Here is a 27216-nt window from a genome sequence, read left to right on the forward strand (position 1 = left end):
AGACAAAAACAAAGCAGGTTGACGAACACAGTCAGAAATATATATGCAGAAACAGAATTTAAAAAATGATCCAGAAACGACCTCCAGACTGTTTAAGTTCATTTCTGGGACAAAGAGCCTGATATTTGATTCTATTAGATCAGTATGAAAATGTTTCTCTATATGAATATCATTTAAAATATCCTGCAAACATTTAGAAAGGGACGTATCTAATGTTTATGCTCCAAAACGAGCTTTATAGTAATATGTAACGTCACTTCCTACAAAGAGTCAGAATGATTTCCAAAGAGGGATTCCTTTAAGATAACAACCTCATAAAAAGTCATGAAATTATTATTATTTTCTATCTTTTATTCCTCAGAAATGTTTCCAGTAAAAGTTAATACAGACTTTTTACATTATTTATTAATTTGCTGATTATTTATTAGCTAATTTTTTGGTTTGTAGAAATGTAGAATAACAGTAAAAATGCCTCCCCACTTTCTTTCCAGTGCAAACCAGAAAAGTACTAATAGATTATCAAAATATCCTGTTGATCAACTAAATGACTAATCCTTGCAGCTCTGGATGTAACAGATACCACAGACAGAAACCTTAAAGAGGGCTTGTTATGCTGTTTCACATTTTAACATGTATATATATAATGTTACAGCGTTGGATGTTCAGACTAAACATGGGTTCCAGATCTGTAGGTCAAAGTATGTCGGAGTAATCCCCAGGCTTCTCAGCTCAGTCTGCAGGCCGCTGTGAACGCCAGCTTTCACACTGTTTTTTCTACACGCTGCACTTTGTGACGTCACAGCAGGCTTCCGAGAGCTGGCCAATCAGAAGAAAGTGGGTTTCTTAAAGGGACAGAGCTGACTGAGCCGTTCAGGCAGAGGCTGTATGAGGGCCTGCACAGAGCACAATGAATTATCGCCTGTCATTATGCTAAGACCCCCTTTAACCATCACTCTTAATATTGGTGCCTTCCATTTGTACTCCCAGTCGGAAATTTAAACTGGAACGCCCCTTGAGGTCGGATTTCCAACTCGGAATGTCGGAGGGACCTCACCAACCCCGAGCACAACAACTGTTTCACTGGAGATCTTGGTTTTTCCGACTTGTTCGGGTGACGTCATTCCCATTTCCTAATTCCGACTTCCAGGGTAAATGGAACGCACCATGTATCTTGAGTTCAGCGTGTCTCTACCAGGTGAGTATGTTTCCTCTTTTAATTTAGAAAAAGCTAAATTTGGGTTGGAGGTTTTTCTCAGCTGACATTTTGACTTGTGACTGAACAGGTGTTTTAGTCAGCCACAACACTGAGCGGGGACCCTGACATCAAAGCGTTCTTCTGCTTACATCAAAAGGAACATTTTATACATTTCCGTCACCTTATTACAACTGAAACAAGTCCTGGTTTCTCCTCGTCTATCTGCAGCTTGTTCACATCAGTAACGTTGCATTAAGTGTTGTCAGTATTGCTGGTATACACAAAGTGGGCAGCCGTTGAAAGTTGCAGCAAAAGAGAAAAGAGCAGCCAAGCTTCCTAAAGCACTGCTGTGAGCATTAAATCATGCTGGAGAAGCTCTGCGGTAGTTTAAGCTCGATTAAATTCAATCTTAAATCCATCAGCTCCATAAATAAGCAGTAAATTCACATTCAAATCAACAAGGAGGCAAAATAAACATGTTTTAAAATAAGTATTCAGTGATACATTCAGTGCACAGAGTTATTTTGCAGTAATAAGAATTATTGAAAAAGAATTTAACATATTTAAATAAAACAATAAAGAAGATATGTCTGAAAAAAAACAACCTTTCCACCTCCAACAAAGAAAACCAAGTGATGAGATTCATATAGAACTCATTTAAAAAAGCTCAAGTGATGATTATTTGAAGAGGTTCAGTGGTCACAAATGAAGGTGAGATGAACGTCTGACCCAACATCTCAAGGGTCTATCTACAGACAGCTACAGTCGGCGTGTGAGGCAAAAACGAAACAAAAATTAAAATACAATTTCAAAAAATGCAATTCATATCTCGCATCTTAAAAAGAAACGGCTCAGTCCGTGACAAATGAAGCAGATTTAGTTTATGAATAAATAAAGGAACAAAGGTGTCCATATACTTTTGGCCATATCATCTACTTATTTCGGCTATCATCTGACGACATCCAGCCCAGCCTTCCTTCTCCGTGCGCTGCATTGTTTACAGTCCAGTTAGCAGCTTGAGAAGCGACTGTGTGTTCAGATCAAAGTGAAACTCTACCCTCCAGATGTGTCTGCTAAATAAACGCTGTCATGTCTCGGTTCATCCCATCCCCCGGAGGAGCGCCCGTTCATATGTCTGTGCTGAGTCTCAGTCTCACTGTAAACAGTAAGCTACACTCTGGCTTACTGCAGCGGGATGAAGCCCAAACAGAAATGCGATTGACTTTAATTAAACAGCTCTTAAAGGAGAAGTTCTGTATTTTTAAACCTGGGCCCTATTTGTACAAAATGTGTTTGTCGAAATGACTCATAGGAACAAGAGCGGTCCAGTAGGTGTCCTCCGCTGTAGCTGCGATACGGCCGCAATGGCTGCAAAATCCCTGGGGTGACTGCGCCCGACCAAAGTAAGTCCACTAAAAGTGCTGCTTTTTGCCGCTGACAGGCTCAGATTGTTACTCCAGAAATGATCCCTACAAAGGTCGTCCTTTTCTTAAAGAGTAAGACCCTTTTTGTGTAACCAGACACAGAAGTCTCGCTCAAGGAGAAGTCTCGCTCTGAAATCACGCGTGTGGTGAGATGTTACCTGAACAGGACGGTGGAAACGTGAGTTAGAGCTGGAGAGAGGATTTGTTTGCGTAGAGGACTGACAGCAGGAATATATTTCAAGGCATGGCTGAATATTTACCTGAGCGACGATGAAGATGAGGCATTTGAACACGATGGCCATCAGTGTCAAGAGGATTTCCCCCCTCTGATCGACAGGCTGTGCAGCAGACTTTCTTTCATGTGCACAAAATAAACTGGAGGAAGCGACCAAGACCACCTCTATCGAGTAAGTAGACCTAACATATTAACATGCATCTAATTTCTTTACCTAGAAACGTCAAAGTTTCTGGTTACACAAAAAGGATCTTACTCTTTAAAAAAAGGACAGTCTTTGAAGGGATCATTCCCGTGATGTTGTTGGATAGCTGGAGTAACACTCTGAGCCTGTCAGTGGTAACAACAAGCACTTTTAGTGGAGGTACTTTGATCGAGTCATTTCGACACACATTTGTACAAATACGGCTTCTCCTTTAAGTTTGCTGAAATAACAACATCATGCAGATTAGTAAAAAGACAACATGAAGCTGTGTCGGGTCTGTCCTCAAGAGGAGAAGAAAAAGACTTTAAAATGAGACGTTTGTTGAATGGAGGTTGGATCAATCATTTCTGATGCATTCAAGGAAGTCGGGAAATCTAGACGCTGAGCGGCTTTTGCGACACAACATCAAGGGAATTTGAAATGTTTGTTCTGAAGCAGATTGTTCGCTGAACTAACGAGCTAAACTGTTGAAGCTGATGGGAGTCAGGATGTCATTATGGCGTATTTTCCTGCAGCCTGCTGATACGTGATTGGTCGATACTTCTCTGCCTACCAATGTACCACAAACAGAAACCAGAACACTTCCTGCTCTACAATCCGGCCGTGCGCCTACAGAGTCTACATTTTTATATAGAATCTGTAAACAGAGATGAACTCATGTGAGACGTGTGTTTATCAATCCGCATTCTCAAAGGAAAGAAATGTTAAAAAACAGAGATCCAGGCACAATCTGAATATGAAATGCTTCTTTTTCGATAAATAGAAAGTTAAAATAATGTTTCTACATCCACATGTTAGTCAATAGATCTGATTAGCAAGCATTAATAAAGCGACCTTTCAGAGCAAAGGCCTGAACACAAAGCAGCCATATGTTCAGTTGACTTCCCGTCTGTGCAACTTGGAGCGGTATGTACAAAACAGCAACATCTTTGGTGCCTTCCATTCGTCTCCTGTTATCCCTTTAGCTCCATTGGAAAAGCCATCTCATGAGGAGGGTGTGTGGTGTATAAAAATCTTTTACATTCACAGTCATTCCTTAATATATGAGCATCAGCATGAAAAACCCGTGATGAGAAGCTACCGTTTAATGCATATTAGCACAGCTGCACCCCCTCTGTTCTTATAAAATGGTGTCTTCCATCCGAGTGTAGTACATTCCTGGTGATGGGTCCACTGAATAATGTCCAACAGCGGGGGTGTGAGGAGTGTTTTCAGATAAAACTCTGATAGTTCAGCGTCCGCATCGTCTTTACAAACATCTTAAAGAACCATCAGAAGATGGAGAGTTCAGGTCTGTCTCACACACTCTGCTAGGTTTTCACCAGCGGCTGCTCTGAAATGTCCTCAGGTGTCTTCTCTCCTTCACGGGATTTTTTCCTCTTCTTATGACCTGAGGAGACGAGAGGAACGGTGGAGTAAAAGTTTAGGCTTCATTTTTTAAAACTATTTGTAGCAAATAAATTAGTTTGTGTCAGATTTGGTTATTTTAGAGCAGAGACTGTATATAAGAAGTGGATGTTGGTGCCAGGTCTGAAAAATAAAGTTAATGTGTACCTGCCCAAAACCTGCATTCTTTCTAATGGCCAGCAGGGGGTGATTCCACCGATTGTATGGAACCTTTTACTTCATTAATTACCTCAGTTAACATTTTCCTGATGACTTTATGGTCTTAATCGCTACTTTTAAGTCTTCTTCAATACAGCATAATACTTGTTTAGTCCCATTTAGTGTTGAATAGAGGATCAAACATTAACAAATTGCTCCCACTGCGACCTGAAGAATGTTGTGCTTAGAGACACTCTATGTACATGTTCTTTAAAGCCTGTTTTTACTAGTCAGAATGAATATCCTAATTATCACAGTTAAGCTTGAGATATATTTGCTTTTACTACGTGTTGCGTGCACATGATGGCTGCCCCGCATTCCCTGCGTCTGTCTGAAGCGTCGGCTGTGCACGTCCTCAAAAATTAACGCTACGCGTACATGAGATGCAGTCTGCACATGACCAGTAGGGGCAGTGTAGAGGCAGAGGGGATGTGACAGGGTCAGCACAGCAGCAGGGACAACAGAAAGTTCTGAAGACAAGCTGATAGACCGAGTCCTCAATTATCCACATCTGTACGATGTGTCGTTTGCCACTGCACAGAGACAAACATGCCTGTCAAACAGCTGCAGACAGATAAGTTGTGTTTTAGAAGTCGACGTGGAAACCTGCAAAACTAAATGGGAACAAGTCCGGGACCGTTACGTCCGTGCACGGAGGAACATGTTGGAGAGACGGAGCGGGGACGGTGCAGACAGTGTGTTAACCGCCTCGAGTGTCGCCATGTCTGTTGTTTACATCCCACACATACGGTAGTTGCATACGGCCTGAGCTCTCTGGTGCACCCTCTAGAGGTGTCCTCCAGTAACATGCGTAGTGCAGAGAACAATTACGTTCATGACGCAATGTTAAAAAGGAACTATATCTGCGGCCTTAGCATGAATTACGGATGCACCTTGCTAACCGAGCTAGCACTGTTGCAAGCTGAGGACTTTAGCTAACGGATGTTCCTCTTAGCTAATCCCTGTTGACCAAATGATGGTGGCTGCCAAACACAAAAACCCTCCTATGCTTAAAAACAGAAGTATTCCAACCAATGGCTTATGTCCACTTTTTATATACAGCCAATGACCTAAAGAGGTAAATCCTTAATGTGACTTGACTTTCATGACTTGCAGTGCTCAGAAAGGTGCCAGGGACCGACTGCACTGGTGCACCTGACAGCACCAACAACAAATGTTATGTGCATGCAATCACAGTTTTATAAATAACAGTGAAGAGAAACATTTGCACAGGATAAAATCTGCAGTTGTTGCTTCCTTGATGCTCAAGTTGATCCTCTTTGAACATGTCAGTTGTTGCCACGATCATGCTGATTTTATGTAGATACCAGACTGAAATAAATCATTCAAACAATAAGTTATTTTATGAGTCTAGTTTTATATCTATGTGAAGTTTCTTGGCTTCTAATCTCTTTTCAAAGTAGTCAGTAGTAATGTATGACTGGTATGTCTCTTTAAGGAACAACATTTGAATGCTAAGTGGCGGATCGTGTGTGTGGGTGTGTGTGTGGTGCATTTTCTGTAGCGTTGTGTTTGCATGTGAATGAACGCCAAGAAGGAAGAGAGAGAGAAAGGAATAGAAAAGGCTGGTGAATACGAGGTTGGTGTCATTGTGTGTGTGGGAGGAGACGTTTTTTTCTATCTGTGTGAGGACCAAACAGTTTAAAACCATTGTACTGAGGACATTTAGCACTGTGAGGACATGTTCTCACGACTTCCAAAGACAGCTGAAAGTTAAACATTTGGCTTTAAGACTTAAATTTATTTTTCTGTGATAGTTTAAGTTGGAACCCGTGTCCTGAGCATGCATTATGTTACCGCTGGTCCCCACAAGTACAGAAAGACAAACGTGTGTGTGTGTGCGTGTGTGTGTGTGTGTGTGTGTGTGTGTGTGTGCGTGTGTGTGTGTGTGTGTGTGTGTGTGTGTGTGTGTGTGTAAAACTGACTGAGTTTGAGCAGGAGTTTCTTGCCGAGTGTGTCCTCTGAGCCGCTCAGCGACAGGCTGCTGATGAACGGAGAAGTGTCCGTTTCTATGGGAACAGAGGCCATGTCTGGGAGAGAGACAGAGAGACAGAGAGACAGAGAGAGAGAGAGAGAGATAGTCATGACCCTGTAAATGAGGAACATCTTTGGTCTCTGTGGAGAACAGATTAAAGTCCAGTATAACCTCCAGCTGAGTTTGTGTACAAGGTGAAACTGAAGAAACTGCTTGAGGAAATATTTGGATCTTTATAAATTTGAACATTTAATTTCTTTGTTCAGGATTCAGGAAATGATGCTTCGATTTGTTTACTCATTGTGACTCTCTCTGCTCAGGCTAACTCCCCATCTCTTTGTCTGTTCATGTAAAACAAAATGGAGTCTGGAGAGACTTTAAAGTGGCTTTTTTTTTGCTTTTATTATCGTCATGTACTGTCATTAAATGTTGAGTGCAAGTGTGTCTGCCACTAGGTACGATCCCCTGGGAAATTTAAAGCTTAATTATTGCAAAAAGGAAGTGTGTCAGCTATTGCGAACCAAGCGAAACAGGAAGAGGACAGAGCTTTTGTTTTCCTCGACAGCTTTCAGGAGTCATCCCAGAGTAAATGGCATGTGGTGGAGCAAGTGGAGTCACTGTGGAAGCTCTACTCGACAAAAGATTAAAGGCCCTGCTAACGAAAGAAGCAAAGAATCCCAGTAGTGATAAAAACAGAGGTAAAACAAGAGTTAACATTGGGCGGGCATTTACTCAAAGGAGAGAGCTACAGTACTTGGCATTCTTAAACAAGATCCGGAATAAAACCCGCCTGTTAAAAGCAGGCTGAAATAACTACAACACGATGCAGATTGGTAAAAAGTCTGAATGGATGCTTTGTCAGGTCTGTTTGAAATGAAACAAGCAAGAAACTTTAAAAACGCTTGTTTTTTGAATGGAGTTTGGAATGACCTCGGGACGTCAGGACAATCTCAACGATGATGGGCTTTTGCGACACAGTGTCAAGAAAAGAGATGATGAAATTAATCTTGCAGAGAAATCGTATTCACGTCTATTCATGTCTTTGCAATGATTTTGTGATTAATCGTGCCATGCAAGAATTTGCTCAGCTGTTGGTCTGAACGCACCATCCTTCTGTTTCTTGCTTTGGTTGTTGATAGCAGCTTCAAGGAAAAGAGAAAGCTCTGTAGTTGTGTTATAGCACCAACAATTAAAACCACTTGGAGATGCTGGGGGCGGCGTTGACACCTATCAGCCATAACATTATGACCACTGACAGGTCGAGTGACTAATATTTATTATTCTGTTACAATACACTTGTCAGTGAGTGGGATATGTTCGGCAGCAAGTGAACATTTTGTCCTCGAAGTTGATGAAGCAGGAGAAATGGGCGAGCGTAAGGATATGAGCAACTTTGACAAGGGCCAAATTGTGATGGCTAGACGACTGGGTCAGAGCATCTCCAAACCTGCAGCTCGTGTGGAGATGCTCCCGGTTAGCAGAGGTCAGAAGTGGTCCAAGGAAGGACCGGAGAACTGGCGACAGGGTCATGGGCGACTCATTGATGCTCGTGGGGAGCAAAGGCTGGCCCGTGTGCTGGAAAATAAAAACAGTATTCCCTAATGGCAGTGGCCTCTCTCAGCAGGATAACGCGCCCTGCCACACTGCAGACATGGTTCAGGAATGGTTCGAGTTCAAGGTGTTGACTTGGCCTCCTAAGCCCAGATCTCAATCCAATCGGGCGTCTGTGGGATGTGCTGGACAAACAAGTCTGATTCATGGAGGCCCCACCTCGCAGGTTACAGGACTTAAAGGATATGCTGCTCATGTCTTGGTGCCAGATACCTCAGCACACCTTCAGAGGTCTAGTGAAGTCCATGCCTCGGCGGGTCAGGGCTGTTTTGGTGTCACAATACTAGGCAGGTGGTCATACTGTCACGGCTGATCGGTAGAATTTATGAATGATATCATTAGAAAGCTTTTTACATATAAGGAGTGAGACGTCGTACCGGTGTGTGTGTCAACCTCCGATCTGTCCTCTCTGATGTAGGGGATCTCATCCATCCGGAGGAACACTGAATCGCTGGGACTCTTCTGGCCGTCAGACTTACTACCTGCAGCACACACATGCAGTACATGTAAAAACACAAACATATCAAAACAGTTCGTCTTTTCTCCAAGTGTCAAGCGACTTTTGATTTTCTGCTTACTGATCCGTATATTGGCTTTGGCCTCCTTTCCAGTCCAACCTTTCCTTGCCTCACCGTTCCTTAAGTCCTGTGCTTTTCCTTATTTTTCTCCATTCAATCAATCTGACCAGCCTCGTCTCAGCGATCACAGTCTGCATTTGTTCCTGCTTACCCATATGTGACGGTCGTGTTTCATTCACTCTAAGACAGATTGTCTTAAAACATAATCCAGACTGTGATTACGTTGTCACCACGATGTTATTTTAAAGCCGCTTAACAGCAACCAAACATTCTTTCTTTCCGATAAAATTGCAGCTGAACAATCACACGTTGCCTACAAACACAAACACAGATTTGAGCTGAGATGCTTTAGCCTCCCATCTTTTCTTTCAGTTTGTTTTCTTCCCTCATTCAGACTGTCACGTTTCTGTGTTTATCTCTCCTCAGAGTGTCTCTGTCACGTTATAAAACCACCTCTTTGCAGCTCGAGCTGTCTGAGGTTATTGAACTCCATTTATCCTGAGTATAATACCCTAATGGATTCAGAGAAACTCATTTCTCGAAACAGCTTTGTTTTTCTGCCTCCAATCATCTTTCATTGAAAGGATTCTGTCTGTAAAGCTGCTGCAGGATTGTCCTTCCCTCTCTGAGTAATCGAGGATGCTTACGGACGATGCGGTTCTTCTCGTTCAGCAGCGACGTGCTCTGAGGCACGCTGGACTGCTGTCCTCGGATTCGGGCTGACCCGGGCCGGCACGGCTCTCTGGGTGGGGGCATGAGGGTGGTGGCGGTGGTGTGCTGCGGCGGCATTAGGGTGGCGGAGTACTCTGTGGTGGGAGGCTCCGGGGTCAGGGTGTTGCCTTCTGTCAGACGGGCGTCAGCGTCTGGTGTTTGAGGAGAGCTGTCCATGCGGGTGGCTGTTACGGCATTCTGGTAGTGACTCCTGGTGATCTGACACATCAGAGCATTCTGGGTATTATTGACTCATCCTTCAGAATAAATGACCTTTACATACAGTCATTGGTAGAGAGGACAGAGGTCATGTGACCTGCAGGCGTTACCTTGATGATCTGCAGATGTGTGAGCTGTCTGACAGAGTAGTCGGGCAGGTAGACGTTCCCCCCTCCGTTCAGTTGGCCCATGCTTCCTCCGTACAGCATGGACTCAGAGCGGTCCAGACCACTGCTGCGGGAGGGGGACCTGTGGACTGCAGGGGAAGCACACACTCTAAATATTTCATCACACACATTCACAAGGACGGACGAGAGCTTGTTATTTGTTATTCTATCATCGTCACCATCATGAGCTCATTGATGCGACCTCATTTCATCCTGCTCAAGATGTGAAGGGTTTGCCTCGTAACTGAAAAAACGTCTCAGTCACTTAACTCGATGAATGCTGCATTCAGGAGTTTGGCAGCTCTGCGACTTGGAAGCGTTCACATACTTTAAGCTTTTCGCAGCGATTTAGATGCCAAGAGGGAAGGCTTCCGGAGAGTCTGATTTACTCTGATCTGGTTCCCACTCTTACAGGAAACATCACATACTCACTCACTTGACCTGCACGTCCAGGCCATTCTTTGATCCTCCTGCAAGATACAGTCTGCTTCTTCCCTAATGCTTTAGTTTTTCAGTGCAATTGGTTTTATTTCTGGCTGCGTGTTCCCGTGTTTGTGTGGCTTTTTATTTGCTGCATGTGTTTGTCTTGTGCTCTGCTGTAGCTGTGAGAACGACGCTTTGCTGAAAGTCTTTGTAACAGGGACGTGCAGGCTCCCTCACCTCTTCAAGGAGCAAAATTACTATGAAAGCTTTGGCTGAAATGTAATCCCTGAACCCCTCGGCTATTGTCTGATGAGGATTTGGCTTTTTATTAATCTCTATAAACAGATTTCTGCATATGAGTGCAGATAATAAATGGGTTGTAGAGGCTGTCTTTTAAGTCAAGCTCCGTTTGGAGTCAGACTGTAAACGGTGACCTGGCCTGGATATATAGGAGCTGGAGGAGAAGAGTAAAAAACATCTGAGATTAAAGTCATAAATTTGCCAGAAAAAAGGCAAATTTGTGAGATTATAAAGTTGTGCATGAAAAGCCTCGTATGAGCCTCCATGCAGACAACAAAACGACTGAAACCACTGAGTTAAAGATTGATACTCGACTTGAGGCGTGATGACTCGGATGACTCGCGTGTGTTCATAAGTTTGAATGTTAGCTGTTAAATATAAAATGATAAAATTCAATGTTGTCAAGTTTCTGTCTAACTATCAGGTATGTACGCAGCACAAACTGGGAATCATGATTGGACGACTCAAAAAGCTCCCCGGTATGTGATTGTCATGATTGGATGACTTCTCATCAAACTCCTCGCTATGGCAACACGCAACATCAAAGCCCCCAAAGAGAAGCCTCATCAGTCGTACTCGTTACTCCTCAATAAGGTCTCAGAGCAGACCATCATCATGGCTATGTCTGTGCCAAGATAACACAGATACAATTCATTGTCATACTGTTTGAACAGGTTATATAAACTGGCCAATAATATCATTATTAGATGGGCTGCTCACACCTTGTGTTTTCTCTTTATAAAGACCGAATACTACAGGTAAGAGTGCTGGATCTTGGGTGGAAAAAAGTGACTTGACTCGGGACTTGACTTGCCTTAACTAAGAACTCGACTCGACTTGACTTGCCCAAGAAAAAATTACTTGCGACTTACTTGGGACTTAAGCAAAGATGACTTGGTCACAACACTGCAAACATGGAGCATAGAAACGTGTGTTTCTGCAGCAGAGGGTCGCTCAGTCTTTCTCCTCTATAAAGTCTGCTGCTTGTGTGCAGAGAAAACAAGCTAAATCTGCTCCGAGCTCCGTGCCATGCTCGCCTGTGTGAGCAGCAGAGCCAACAGGGCAGAGAGGAGACACAGGTGAATCAGAGGGAGGGGGCTGTGAGCCCCAAACTACTTTTTGGGGGCATCGCGGCTCAGAAATGTTCCTAATTTGTGACTTTATAATCTCTGAATATTCCTCTTCATTTGTTTTTTTTTTACAATGGCCCTGATACGCCGTCGTAGATTTGTCATTGAAAGCTCCTCTTTAAAGTATCTGCTCTTGTCTTTGAGTTCGTACCTGCTGGCATGATGGCAGGCACCCCAAAATAAGAAAAAGCTCCGTTCTCAAACTTCAGCGCTTCTTTCCCGAACTCCACCTCAACTCGCCCCTGAAGAGACACACAGGAGAAACACAGACACACGCCGAGAGGTCAACATTCAAAGCAGCTTCAATTTACATTTTATCCTTTACTTATTAATGTGCAGAAGTTTCTCGGTTGACCAACTGACGAGGATCCTTTCACCCGAAGATGAATCGGTGCATCTTTTTTTTGAGCCCGACCACAGCTACAAGAGATCCCCTAAAAAGTTTATAATCTCTATGATGTCTGCAGCATGCAGTCAGGTTGTGTACCTGCAGCACCAGGATGAAGTAGTCCACCGGTTTGTTTCGCTGGAACAGGAAGTGCTGCGGTGCTCGCTTGTTCTTCTCATCAAACTTGAGTTCCTGAACCACACTGGGGTGTTTGATGAGCCTCAGCAGGATCTTCTCTGAGATATGAGCTGGTTTGAAGGGCTCCACCTCTGATGGAGGGAGGAAACATCATTAATACCCAGTTTATTTTAAAAACCAGCTCCACAGGTTAAACTAAATCCTAAATCTGAACCTTCCTGAATCTTCCTTCATTCCCGTTGAATATGGACAAACAGGAACACAGACTTGTAGCAGCGAGCTGATTGGCTGTTACCTGTGGAGAGGAAGCGGTGCGTGGCCAGGAGCAGCTGAGGAGAAATCTTCACTTTCATCTCGTTCTCTGACAGCTTGAAGATGGAGAAGTCCTGCTGCTTCCGCTCGTGGTGAGAGACACGACGCTTTGAGCGATTGTCAGCTGCCGGCACACAGAATGAGGATGTTAGATCATGTAAGTTTGTCCCATTTCATGCGTGTGCATGTTTGTGTTTGCAGGCTTACTGTAGAGGTCCGTCTCATCCAGGATCTCTGACTTGATGATCTCCTCGATGACGTCCTCCAGGGTGACGATGCCCATCACCTCGTAGAAGGGGTCGCCCTCGCCCTCGTTGTTCACTCGCTGCACGATGGCCAGGTGAGACTTTCCTGCAGGAGAGAATCAAGCAGTCAGATCAGAATCCCTTTAACACAAAGTCCATTTATTAAACACCTTCAGCAGCAGGTTCTTCAGAAGCTCTTGGACAGAGAAAAATGTTGAGGAACTGCAGTGTCAGAAAGCATCTTAATATCACAGAAGCATGAAATGAAAGCATGAAATATTAAGAGAGAAAAGCTGCTTAACTTCCTCCAGTTTTACACACAGAACTAGAGACTGAGCAGGTTGAAACCAGCAGTCTCTCAGCCCCGAACCTGCTGCATGAATATGTAAATAAAAGTGCTTTTGAAGATTAGCAACCGTTGACCTCCTCTCCATCGTACAGGGACTCTTAAATTCAAATGTGAAGATTCAGGCGTTAATCTGAGTTCATAGTTTATTCCTGTCTATTGTGTTTGAAAGGAGGGAGGTATTGTTTGTCTGGATCCCAAACTGGCTCTTATCAAGCAACAGCTACTCTTCCTGGTTGTCGGTGTAAAGAAGATACACATGTGCATCCACGTTACTAACAACCACCAACAACCTGATAAAAAGAGTAAAACATTACAGAAACCAACAACAACTTCAACAAAGTGCATAAAAATCCTAAAAATGACATGTCATAGAAATCTTCAAACATCGATCTCTACATCAGTCCCAACCAACTGCCACAACTTCTCTGCAAGTTTGACTGATCATCCTATTTCCCCACGCGCAAGAGGTCAGCATTTTAATCCCCTGAGGTCTGAAATGTTTGAAACACCTGAGGGCATCTTTCACTGCATGCTAGAGACGTGCTTTGTTTTTGTTACGTTACAGCTGCATCGTGCCAACGAGGCTCAGATGTGATCGTCTCTCTTTCACGAGCTTCCTGATCCGGCCAAGAAGTGCAGTGTCTTTAAAGTTATAATCTGGAAGATTTTCATGTAAATAAATGTCTGTTAAGTCTCTATCTATCTCTGAATGAGGTAACACAATGGTGAGCCTATGGCCCACTGATAAAAGACTGCCAGAGAGGGAAGGCAGAGCTAAGCGGCTGCTTTTCCGCTCTCTGCAAGTGTTGCGAGTAAACAGTAATCTACTATGGCTGAACAAACAAAGAAAAGATGGATGACTACAGATACAACTTCAACAAGAAGTGAAAATCCAAAGAAGAAGAAACAAACTCGACGCTCAGATGAAGCAAACAGTCTGAAAAGGAAAGCGACCGTCAGCCAGGAAAATCAAGAGTTACAACCGGAGCCGACCGTGGATGTCTGGTATCTTCTTCATCTTTATTGTCATTGATTTTTTTGTACACATTTTTTCTTGTTGCAGAAATTGACCGAAAGTGATGTCAGAAGACAAACGGCTCACTCGCTCCAACAATAGATGGTGGATGTGTTAAACAGAAACTCTCATTACACCTTTTTCAGAATCAAGCTGCTAAAGCATGCTGGCATGTTTGTCCAACCCTTATTGTGTTTTTCTCTCGTGGATTCGTTTGATTTGGGGACTCTTCTGTTTCCTCCTCATGACTCCTCGTGTTTTCCTTTGTTTTGTATTTACAGGTCGACCTTCTGTTGGATTTGAGTAACCTGGAATTAGTAAGTCTTTGTTCTTCGCCTTTATGTTAATGAAACTTCTTTTTGTCTGCATCGTCCTCTCCTCCCTTTTGGATTCAACCAGAAAGCTGACACATCATTTACTATGCTTACATGCACACCTACAACCTCATATAAACTAACAGTTGTATCTATGACCTTTGACCTTGGACTGAGCTAAAGTGTCTTCCTGTGCATCCTTTTGGCCCCCAGTTAGAGTAATATGTAATCAAATGATTTAAAATGGAGGTTCCTGATGTGATGCCAAAAACAACAACTGAACAATAAGTGCGACAACAGCCTTACTTTCACTGACAGTATACAAAGTAAACGATTTTCCTCCAGTAACTTTACACTGCAGCGCGGGGGTGCTGAAACACGCTGCATTAAAGGAACAGCTGCACTGACACTCGTATCTTTTCATTTTCAGGCATAAATCCGCTCTGATCCAGCAGATTTAAAAGACAGAACACACTCATCCTTCAGTTAAAAAAAAGGCTGCGTGAAGTCAAATAGAATCATTGGATTTTATATTTAGAGTTTGGATTTGAGTGAAGCTGTTTCCCCTCACATGCGATGCATGACTCACACAGAGTGGGAGAGCAGCTCTGCAGTCTGATGTTCAGTAAGTGGAGCAACAGCAGGAGCTGAAACAGAGTGGGTGAACCAGCGGGGAGAGAATTTAATACACAGAGAGAGAGAGAGAGAGAGAGAGAGAGAGAGAGAGAGAAACAATCCATCACATGAATACACTCAGGTGACACGAGTCCAGAGTCTGCAGAGCTCCTGCTGTGTTTACCTCCAGCACGATGAGTGTGTTTGTGCAGGAAGAATCTCGGGGCGTCTCCAAAGATAATGGAATCCTGAATAATCCGAGCTCTGCTGGAAGGAGACGACTCTGCAGCTCACTTATTTAATTTAAGCTTGATTTGTCTGCACACTCAAAGAAACAGGAGGGAAGGCTTCTGTGTGTCTGTCCCGATGCTGACGAGAGGCTGCACTGCAGACAGCAGCCGTTCTGTGTGTGTGTGTGTGTGTGTGTGTGTGTGTGTGTGTGTGTGTGTGTGTGTGTTGCGTCACTTATCCCATTTGTTGCATACTGTTACTGTCACAAAATGTGCACATGTGCTCATTATACAGTCCACAGAGTGAATCCTTGTTTGTGGCTCCTCCTCGACTCTCTGGCTCCAGATCAAGCTCACAGAGATTCTCTCTCTGCTTCTACACCTTCTGCCTGCCAATTACTACCAAACACACACACATGCACACACACACACACACTCTCACACACAAATGCACACAATTCTGGCAAAGCTGCATTCAACTAAATAGGTCAGCCTTACATACAGAACAGGCTGAAACAGAGAGGAGAGCTAATGTGCTGCATGTGCCGCGTCTTCCTTTTCGACCTCTCAAACTTCTTTTATTTCCCAGTTTTCTCGTAGAAACCCAGAAACTAGTTTTAAGACAGTGGAAGAATATCGTGCACATACTGGAATCACTGTATGAAAATAAAACAGTGAACACTGAAACCTCAGGTTTGAATGGGTAACATCAGAGAGAAGCCTGTGCACCAGTTTGACGAACACCTCTCAATTATTCAGTTTGACTTTTTCTTCCTCTGAAACCTCGACCAGACCAGAATTTAAAGTAACGCTCAGTTATTTAAGACTACAGGAGCAATAAAGTGCACAGGAAGTAGAATGTGTGACTGCGACAGAATCACAGCCGTGCTGAGATTCAGAACAACGTCACCACCTCCAGTATGACGTTGCTTTTAACACTTTTACAAGCAGCAACAAACAACAACACTCGATTAGCCTATTATTTTTTTGCTTCAACAACTGAACTAATTCCACAACTTAAATGAAACTGGAGTTTTGTTGCCAGGCAACCCAAACCTTCTCCAGCACCCTGCCACTCTCCGTAGCTGTGTCTCAATCCACGGGCTGCAGCCTTCGAAGGAGGCGGTCCACGGAGGATGCTCCACTCGCAGCCTGCGCAGACGTTAAAGCCGAACTGAAGTGAGACGGTCTGGTCTACCCTTGCGTCACCAAACGCCGCTCCTGTTGCCTAGCAACAGGTAGCTAGCGGGCTAACTAGCTAGCATAACTAATGTTGAGTAAGTTAACCTATTATTTGAAAGATAATTTCTTTTTCTTAAACATGTGTATCGCTAGCTATTCCATTGGGATACGATGGACCATTTAGGATGCACACGATGGATCCTTCGCGATCCTGTGAAACAGAGGACACATTTGTCGGCCGCATCTGATGGAGCCTTCGAACTGGGACAGCCTTCGATGCTCTTCTGTGACGCAATCGGCCTTCAAGGACTGCGGCCCCTGGATTGGGACACAGCTCGTGTATGATGTACATTTATCAGCACTCAGGAGCTGTGTCCCAATCCACAGGCTGCAGCCTTCGAAGGAGGCGGTCCACGGAGGATGCTCCACTCACAGCCTGCGCAGACGTTAAAGCCGAACTAAAATGAGACGGTCTGGTCTACCCTTGTGTCATCAAACGCCGCTCCTGTCGCCTACTAACAGGTAGCTAGCGGGCTAACTAGCTAGCATAACTAACGTCGCATAAGTTAACCAATTATTTCTGTGACGCAGTCGGCCTTGGAAGGCTGCGGCCTCTGGATTGGGACACAGCTCGTGTATGATGTACATTTATCGGCACTCATGGAACGCCTCTTGTTCACTCAGATTATTATTGTTTTTATAACAGCCGTTTTGTTGAAATCTGCTCTCAGTGAAAACTAAATGAAGGCGATCCTGTCCTTTGTAACCACGACATTGTTTCTGGAATGAAAGGGTGGCTTTGTCTCTTTTGGTATTTGGGTAAATTGACCTTTTAATAGGTAACAAAACCCTCTCAGAATCCCAAGTGGCACCAAGAGATACATTTCTAATCTTGATGGACTTAGCTACACAGGTGTAATGTAATGTGATGTATTTCACACGTATTTCACCTGTTTATTCAGCTTTAGGCAGGAAGAGTCGTCCAGAATCAGAAAAGAAGAATTACAGACGCATCAGTCAAGTTGCAGTTTACATCCATCAGCGTTTACCTTCTCTCTAGCCGGATGAGAGATTATAGATCCGTTCATAAGATTACATTTTCATATAGACACTATTTTAAATGTGTGTAAATGGAGCTTTGCATCAGCTTAGTTAGAAAGGCTCCTTTCTACAGTACTCCTGTAATGAAAGCATCCTTTGTTCCCGTCCTTTCATACTGTTACTCACGGCAGGAACAACCTCTATGGCAAAACGTGTGAATGTGTGGCCTTCAGAGGACAAGCACGCCGAACTCAGTAAGTTTACCTGAATGCTTTCACTGGGAGGGTCTCGTCTGCAGCTGTAACGGCTCGACAGCTATAGATTTCTAGATGTCAAATAGATGATTTTTTTTAGCGTCGTACCAGCCTGCTTCCTCTTGCTTCAGATTACATTGGATAACTATATATATAGAACTTATTCCACTACGCGCACTTGTGTTAGCAGAATGAGAGCGGATCAGCTTAAAGACGAACACAGAGAGCAGATGGCTGGGAGACAAACTGAAAATGTAACGCACTGAATATTTTATAAAGTGCCTCCTGGGATTCTGTATGGTGTCAAGGACGGAGACGGGAGCAGACTCAGAGGAGGAGGAAGGGTTGTGGAAAAGGCACTGAAGGAGCAGTCGGGGAAATAAATCACTCAGAGTCAATAAAACAACGTCCCACCTTCATTACATCAGCCCCCTTTCATAAAGCGTACCACACATCCTCATGACGGCTCGTGGGAGATCTTACAGAAAGTATTTCATGCTGCACTGACGCATTAAGTAGCATCTGTTTCAAGGTATTAGCATCTGGTTTAAGGGCTTTATTCCTTTGGATCACATGGCTAGGTCTGTTTTAAGTTACCCTTTAGAACTTCACAATCAACAGACGATTATCCCCGTCACGATTTTGTCTTCCCGTGATTAAATCAACATGACTGATGGTGACATTTAAAATGCTCTGCCCGTAGAAAACTCAAATCAAGCGCTCCCTAAACTAACAGCCCCCCCCCCAGGGGGCGATGGAGAGGTTTGGGCTTCACTTTTAGGGGAGATGGCATGTCATGTGATGAAAGCCTTCCTCGCAGCGGCAGCTTAGAACGGGACACAACAGAGAGGGTCGGAGAAACTCAAGCTGGTCCCCTGAAGCGGCTCGTCAGCGCTTGTTTGGAGGCGTTTCAGGTTTAGGGCGAGTGATGTTCAAGTAACAACCTTGAAGTTTTTCATGTAAATAAATGTCTGTTAAGTCACTGTCTTAGTCTATGATCCACTGATGAAAGCCTTTGCATTTGCAGTATATAGTATTATTGTGGACCGGGTGTCTGTGGCGACATGGTTGGAAAAAGTGGTTGGTCTGCCAGAGAGGGTAGGCGGAGCTAAGCGGCTGCTTTTCCGCTCTCTGCAAGTGTTGCGAGTAAACAGTAATCTACTATGGCTGAACAAACAAAGAAAAGATGGATGACTACAGATACAACTTCAACAAGAAGTGAAAATCCAAAGAAGAAGAAACAAACTCGACGCTCAGATGAAGCAAACAGTCTGAAAAGGAAAGCGACCGTCAGCCAGGAAAATCAAGAGTTACAACCGGAGCCGACCGGTAAAGTCTTAGTTTGTTGCTAAATGTGTGCGTGAGCTGGAACGCAGCACAACATGGAACTGAAACTGTTGCTTTGTTTATTTAAATCGTTCAGCTAGCTACAGTGTCAAGGTGCCTTATAGCTACTGTGCTATCCCTCTTTAACATTTGGTTAACAGAAACTGTCTGATTAGGGTTATGTGTGGGTTAAAATAAAGACAGCATTTTCTTTTTTACTCTCACAGTCCTGCTCTGTTTGAATCCTCTGATCGCCACCACAAGTGACCCGTCCTGCGTCTCTGTATTTCTCCGAGTGTGTAAAATTGGGTGCAAACAGCTGCCCGATTACTCCGGTTCTATCTGAAGTTTTAGTTTTGTTGATATTAGTACGAGCAGTGAATGTGAGCTGCTCCTAAAATGACAAATCTATCATTTCCTCGTCTTGTTGTGTCAGTGTTCACCACATCTGGTTCCTTCTAACACTAACGTGAGTTTGGACTCTGAGATGGAAACTTATCCGGACACATCCGTGGGTTTGTTGTCGCGGGGAGACGGACGAAAGACCTGTTATGTGGTTTCAGTCGGAGCTCTCCTTCGGCCACGTTGACACTTTAATCCTCTGAGTTTTGAAGCTAATGATGTTCTTCCAGGTTGTTTTGGCTCTGACAGCAGCCTGGCAGACGGACGCAGACTCTCCTCCAGGATCGATGTGTGATGTCCGCCGTTCAGCTTCCCATCTGGCTAAATAAGATCTCTCCTGGCACTGGAAAGGTTTTCCGTACCGGCGTGCTCCTGCTGCCGTTGTTCACGGCGGGGGAAGGTGTAAGTTGGCCGGCTTCGTTTGTGCCAGACGTACTGCTTAGCATTCAGGCCAAAGGATCCCTCAGCAGTCCCAGCAGACGGGCGGACTCTCTGCTACACCTCTGCAGTGTTTTAACTGAGTTTGGCAGCTTAAGCTTTAATTTTGCTTCTATTATCTTCTGCTGCAGATAATGAGCTCCCCCTTTGGTGATCTACTTTTCTTATACATAGCTTACACAATATCTGTTGTTTAACCATCATTGAATACTCTTTATATAAAGGTGAAGTTAAGATGCTTTAAAACCAAAATAAGGTGGATTTAATGCTGCTGAAGCAGAGGTTGTGTGTCGTTCAGTTTTAGTGCTGGCCGTGCCAAAGATGCTCAGACAGGCAGGCAGTTCCTCCTGCTGTCAGACTTACTAAACACATCAACGGACGGCGGGCAGTTGTAGGTGTTTATCTTTTACAAAACAATATTATATATATATTATAACATACTGAAGTCTTTTATCTCATAACCCAGTCGTCTGATGAGGTCACTATTTCAGCAGATTTCTGGATAACTGAAATCAGATATCAGAACCAGAACTTCCTCTTCCATCGGCTGCTCGTTTTTTACAGTCCCACGAGACGCTGCAGGGAAGTAGAGAGACGAGGTCTGCCACTGGATTGTTATCTGCATCCATATGTAGATGTGTGTTTATAGCTATATTAATGAAGTCACAGCTGATTGTTTCTTGGTTGCACTTTAGCCGATGCGTTCTGTCTCTATTTCTTTCTACACTGATCGAACAAAGCTCGTTAAAAAATAGCCGACGGTTCTTCTTCGGTGGAACACCGCGTCCGAGTGACACCTCCGTCCCTGCACAACATTTCTCACTTAACTCAAGCGGCATGGAGGAATTCCTTCTCTTTTTAAGCTTCCTTCCCGTCTGATCCCTCTCCGATCCTGAACCGGTTTTATTAACGTTTTGAACTCATGACGTCCATCACCTCACCAACAGACTGATCAAGAACCTGCCCAACTGTTCTTCAAGCCCCAAGATCAGACTGAAGTTGGTGAAGACGGCTTTAAGCAGCACGATGTCGTCACTGCTCTGGACGTGGACGCCATGATGAGCACGATCTATGCACGGCTAGAGAACCCGGTGAAGTCTGAGACGTCTCATGGCGTTAATAACACCCTGGATGCTGAGATCGTCCCAAAGTCTGACAATAAGGAGGAGGAGACTCACATCCTTATTGTTGAAGGCTTTCTGTTTTACACCTACAGACCTTTGGTCGATGTGCTGAACCAACCTCACTTCATTTCCACCCCGTACGAAGAATGCAAAAAAAGGTAGAGCTCTGGGAACTACACGGTGCGAGATCCCCCCTGCCTGTTCGATGGCCACGTCTGGCTCATGTATTTAAAACACAAGAACATCAAATAAAACCAGAATTCTTCCTAAATCAACAAGTTGTGGAGCCTGAACTATCAGAACGTGATTTATAAAACGTTCCTGAAATGTGATTTGAACATTCTCACTGCAACTTTCTGAAGATGTTTTCAGAGAACGTTCTCCTGCTATTAAAAGGAACTCTCTGGGAACCAAATAAAAACTCTAAACATTACCAGAACATCACACGTAACATTTTCAGAACGTTCTTAGAACAAAACATTTCTAGCTGGGGGGTTATAAAAGACCCCACCCACCACGAACACTGTCTGCTCTCCTCCTTCCCTCTGGAGGGAGATACCGGACAATAAAAACAAACACCAGCAGACCACGCAGTGCAACAACCCGCCTCCAACCAGCCGCAATCATACCCAGAGCATTTTATTATTTAATAATTTTCATTAATTTAATGTTATGAACAGCTGTTCTTTTATTATCGCTGTGCCATTGTTAGTGCGTTTGTTTCCTCTCTGTGTCGTCGTCTGTGCTGCTCCTGCCAAAGAGCTGCTGAACTGGCTTTCCTTGTTTTTATAACAATCACAATAAAGATGTAAAAACAGATATACCCTTTAAAGGAGCAAAAAAATCCCTGTGAGAAAGCTGAACAGCTGACATAGAGTGTGCAGGGAAAATTAGAGACAGATCAGAGAGCAGCTGCACTCTCCAGAAACAGTCCGACGGTAAGAATGTTTGTGCACTTTTCTTACATTCGTAGGATGCATTCAGAACCTCTAGTGACACTCTGAACACAGCACAGAGGCAGCCTAACTGTGGGCACCTTGTTAGTGGGTACACACTGGGAGGTCCACTTTGATTTAGTAAACACTGAGCGACACAGCTGTTAGTTCTGCTCTGTGTGTTTCCACCCCCAGAGCTCTCTGAGGCAGCATCCACTGCAGCAGGGGTCGCATTGAAATGAACGAAGGAACCTGTGCGTGTTTCTGCCGCAGTGCCTGAAAGTGTTGTTACAGAGAGAGAGGGAGAGAGAGGGGTGCAGGAGGAGAGAGAGTGCAGCACTGGAAGAGGGACTGAGGGAGTAATCCTCTTGTTGTCTGATTGGGATCCCTATGTGGCACAGTGACACTGGAAGCATCCTACAACTGATGGCATCTGTCTTCATACAAACTCCCTTATAAACGTGCACACAGCAGAGACACGGAGGCTAAAGACAGAGACAAAGATTAACCTGCAGCTTTCATTGCAGTTTTAAAACACGCAGAGCTGAAAACAAAGCTTATCTTGACACCAGATTTCCCCTCCGTGGTTATAAAAGAAGCAGACATATAAATATAAGAGCCCTCGCTTGTTTCCTGTAAACAGACACTGCTTTGTTCAAGGTGTCCTTCTGTGTTTACCTCCGTCTCCACCTGTCCTCATCACAAACCCTGCAGAAAAAACAGCTGACTGTGCAGAGTCCCTGAACATGCAGCAAGGCGGCGAGCGCAGCGAGGTCTCCGATTGGCCGCTGAGCACCCCACCCATTTTCAACTCCACAATAAAGCAGGGATGTCAGCTGACTCCAGGCAGGAGGAGAGAGCGTTCTGCTGCAGCAGCTCTGCAAACTGGGGGCTTGACTTGTGCAGCAACGAGCCCTGCAGACTGCGAGCTCCCTTTGGCTGTAATTATGCACATTCACAAATGAGCAGCCTTAAAGGAGCAGAGAGAGGTTAGAGAATGATGCTCAAGGGGAGCTCAGCTGTTAAACATATCTAACACTAAACAGAAGTCATTCTCTCCCCTGAATGTCCGCCTTAAAGAGGCTCTCACTTTGCAAAAGGCCTTTTGAGCTGTCCAACACCCCCTCTGATTCCTACCCTTTAATGAGATCATCCACAGCTTCTCCTTTATCAGAGCCTCTCTATGTGTCTGCCACAGCCTCATACCTCCTTCTTACCTGACAGACACTTGGAACACGTGGACAGAGTCGTTAAAATGTTAAACTTCTTGATTAAGTTTAGAAAGAGACTGTGATTCGGGTTAACGTGAGTTATGTTAAATTCTGCACATGGGTTGTGCAACATTTTTGACATCATGTGGTTAACTTTAGGTATCATACTCAGGCAGCAGGGGACTATTTTACTCATCCTTCCTCCACCAAACGAGCTGTATCTCTTCTACACTGTCGCCTGATGTCTGCATTTTGCATAAGTTCAGGAGCAGCACCACGCCTCCCTCTCTAACTCCATCACCTGTGTCTCGTTAGCTCTCACACCTGTGCGTCCCTAATGCAGTTACCCGTGCGTACACATATAAGCCTGCCTCACCCCCTCTCTCCTGTTTGTCTCAGTTCTCAAAACCCTCCCCACCAAACACCCGTCCTCTCCTCTCTCCTGTTTCTCAACACGGGAACCACTGAGGGATGCTGAACCAGAATTCGACCCCTTCTCATCTCACCTTACCTCAACCCTTTAGACTCCAAAGAAACACCTTTTATACTGTGACAATGGTCTTGTTAGTGAACTAGAGATAAACACCTGACTTTCAGGTAAACATTAGTTCTAATTAGCGTCCTATATGGTCATATGGACATGGACATTCTCCAAAGACCAAACAAATGTGGTAAAATCGTAAATCCACAGTGGTGGTCTTGGATTTCAGGTGGTGCATGTTGTTACACCTGTCAAGCAAAGTGTGATACCAAATGAACCTGTAAGACTGTTCACATATTGTGCTTATCTCAGTGTGTACATGGCCTCAATCATGCAGCCTAACCTGCGTTTTATCGTCCTGCTGAACAAACCGGAAGAGAACGTCAGAGTTTCATCAGGAGCTCGGTCTCACATTCAGCCTTTCAACTTCAACTTTTGTTACTTCTACAAGATGTTTCTTCTTCCTGATGTTGATACAATCTTCCTGATCATCCATATAAAGATATCTGACTGCTTAGCAACAGATAAAAATGGCATCACAGGGATCAGACTGAACAAACCAGTCAGCGTCTTCACAGAAACACACGCGCACACACACACACACACACACACACACACACACACACACACACAAGCATCCATCTGGTCTCCTGCACAACACTAACTACACCTGTAAGAAGTCTGCTTTGTCATAGTAAATAAAAGTTTTGACACATTCAGGTCATCATTATTAACCAGCTGTCATTTTACTTTCTAACCGTTTCTCCTTCATGTCCACAGTTATGACCCACACACACATAAAACACACACTCACAGTCTCCCCTCGCGCGCCCTCCTCACCTTTCTTGAACTCCTCCAGCATGGCGTCCAGCTTGGTGTCGTTGAACACGCAGTGCAGCGGGTGTTTGTAGAACTGGGTGATGGTCTTCAGCGAGGTGCAGTCGTCCGGGTCCACGAAGGCGAGGTCCTTTACGAACAGGATGTCCACGATGTTCGACCGCTCGTTCTCAAACACGGGGATCCTCGTGTATCCGCTCTGCATGATGTCAGACATGGTGTTGAAGTCCAGCACGACGTCCGAGGCCAGCATGAAGCAGTCAGTCAGCGGCGTCAGGACGTCCTCCACGGTCTTGGTGCGCAGCTCCAGCGCGCCCTGGATGATGTTGAGCTCCTCTTTGACCAGGTCGTGGTACGGGTCAGTGACGCGCAGCATCTCCAGCAGCTTCTCGCGCGTGTAGAAGTTGGAGATCTCCTGGTTGAGGATGAGGTCCAGTAGCTTGCTGATGGGGTATGAGATGGGGAAGGAGAGCACCATGAGCAGCCGCGTCACCCAGATGGTTTTGGAGGCGATAGCCAGCCCGTGACGCGACGCCACGGAGTGTGGAAGGATCTCCCCGATGAAGAAGATCCCGAAGGCGCAGATGACCGTGGAGAGCCAGGTCATGCCCAGGATCTGGCACATCCATACGGCCAGAGAGGCGTTGATGATCGCGGTGCCCAGCAGCAGAGTGCACAGGACGTAGTTACCATGCCGCCGCACAGACTCGATCTTCCGCGCGTAGTTCTGCTCCTTGTCAGTGCCGCTGTTCTGCAGGACCTGCAGCTCCACCGGGTCCAGCGCCAGCAGGCTCAGGTTCAGCCCGCTGAACAGAGCCGACAGCCCGAGCAGCAGGACGGACACCAGCACCTGCAGCCAGAGCTCCGGGACCGCCGAGCGCTCCGCCACTGCCACCCAGAAGTCCCGGGTCCGGTAGTGTTCCCACTTGGAGCCGTCGAAGGCGCACATGGAGTAGTACTTAATCTTCTCTCCCCTCCGCAGGTCTTTGGCCAGCAGCTCCACCAGCACCGAGTTCTGACTGGACGCAGACTTGAAAGAACCCAAAACCTCGATGTCGGACGTCCTGGCGTTCTTGTCCATGCACATGTTCCTCTTCGGGTGAACTTGTCCCTCTCTGCCGGGAGTTGGCTCCTCGATGAAGGCGATCCAGGGCGCGGCGTTGTTGGCGCGAGTCCCCGCGGTGCGGTTGAGCCTCTGCGGGGAGGTGGAGTAGTAAACCCGCAGCATGAAGCGGGTCCCCTCGGTGGTTTTCAGCACCCCGTCCTCCACGGACAGCTCCGCCCCGGTCTCCTCCGGCCGAAAGCCGAGCAGACCGAGCGCCGGGGCGGGGAGCAGAGAGAGGGCGGCCAGGGAGAGCAGCAGCAGCCGGGACGAGGAGAGAGGAGCCCCGCGGGAGAGCAGGGCTCCGGTTCGGGACCGCGCGGCCGCATCCTCCGCAGCCATGATGCGGTGTGAGATGCTCGCTCAGTCCAGGGCTCCTGGGTCACGTGGTGCTGCGTGGTTCCGGTCCATGTGGGAGAAGGAGGGACCTGCAGTTCCCCGCTAAACGGTGATTATGATGTTCTGCTACTGAGAGGGGCGCGCGCTGCACCGAGCCGTGACGTAACTTTCTATTAATAGGCACGAGCTCACTATGAAACATGACAAATACTGTAGTGATGCAGGAGTTTGTTTATTTGGCTGATTTGTAGTAAATTTGATGTTTAATGTAAAACAGTTCTTATTATATTCCCATCAGAGAGTTTAGTGACATGTTAGTCATCAGCTGATCGCTTTCATCAGAACTTTACAGCTTTTATAAAATATAGTTAATAACAATATTCCTAAAATAAAGGCGGGTTGGACTGACAGCTGTCTGATTGTGTGCACTGGATTTAATCACTGTTATTTAACGGTGAAGGAAATGTGACTTAAGTAATGCTAAATGTGACTCATGAGGATTTAATGCATTGGTAATAATAATACCACTTCACTGCAGTATGAGCGCAGAGGGAGAAGCAGTGAGAGATAAAGTTCCTGAACATGTCCTGTCAGTGAGCCGTTTCCTGCAGCTGCACACCTTCTCCATAAGGTGTTAAACCCTGTGGTCTGATAGCTGATCCTCATGTTTTTGTCCAAACAACACAAAGTCTGACCTCCAACATCAGATTAGAAACAGAACGATAATGTGTTTCTTCTTCTCCTCCATGTTCACATCTTTTTCTTTCAGATTCACAGAGCGATTAAGAGGGCGTGTTGAGGCTGGTCGAGTGTTAGGACCACAGTAGCTGGAGACGGGCACGGAAAGCACTTTAAAGGTGTTTAATCACTGATGCGAAATTATCCAACAATAAAAGGGTGAAACCAAAATGAGCCAGGTGGTGGTGGCTGGCTGATCACTGAAGGCGGTGAGGCAAGAGGGCAGGTGAGTGTGACGAGGCAGCGGTGCACACACACTAAAACACACAAGAAAAAGCTGTTAGCTGCAGCAGCACCAGGCCAAAGGCTAAAGCTACAGGTAGCAGGGAGGAAACACTATCTGGCAGAGTGGTGGAGTCTTGAGCAGTCTTTTATGGAGTACTGAGAACAGGCGTGCCTCT

At 45.2% G+C, this 27216-nt stretch overlaps 1 protein-coding gene across 1 annotated transcript; it reads right to left on the reverse strand.

Moving 5' to 3' along the window:
* Nucleotides 1–3661: 3661 nt before the first annotated feature.
* On the reverse strand, nucleotides 3662–26080 carry LOC138594627 (metal transporter CNNM1-like). The gene is made up of 10 exons (XM_069665791.1): nucleotides 24640–26080; nucleotides 12845–12988; nucleotides 12621–12761; nucleotides 12287–12456; nucleotides 11951–12041; nucleotides 9890–10035; nucleotides 9497–9779; nucleotides 8649–8753; nucleotides 6611–6715; nucleotides 3662–4449 (listed from the first exon to the last, which is right to left on the reverse strand). The coding sequence occupies exons 1-10, from the start codon at nucleotides 26078–26080 to the stop codon at nucleotides 4370–4372; spliced, it is 2706 nt and encodes a 901-aa protein (XP_069521892.1). The 3' UTR covers nucleotides 3662–4369.
* Nucleotides 26081–27216: the final 1136 nt, after the last annotated feature.

Source organism: Semicossyphus pulcher, unplaced genomic scaffold, assembly GCF_022749685.1.
Source record: "Semicossyphus pulcher isolate SPU_LCO1_2020_fin unplaced genomic scaffold, fSemPul1.0.p SCAF_17, whole genome shotgun sequence".
Taxonomy (NCBI): domain Eukaryota; kingdom Metazoa; phylum Chordata; class Actinopteri; order Labriformes; family Labridae; genus Semicossyphus; species Semicossyphus pulcher.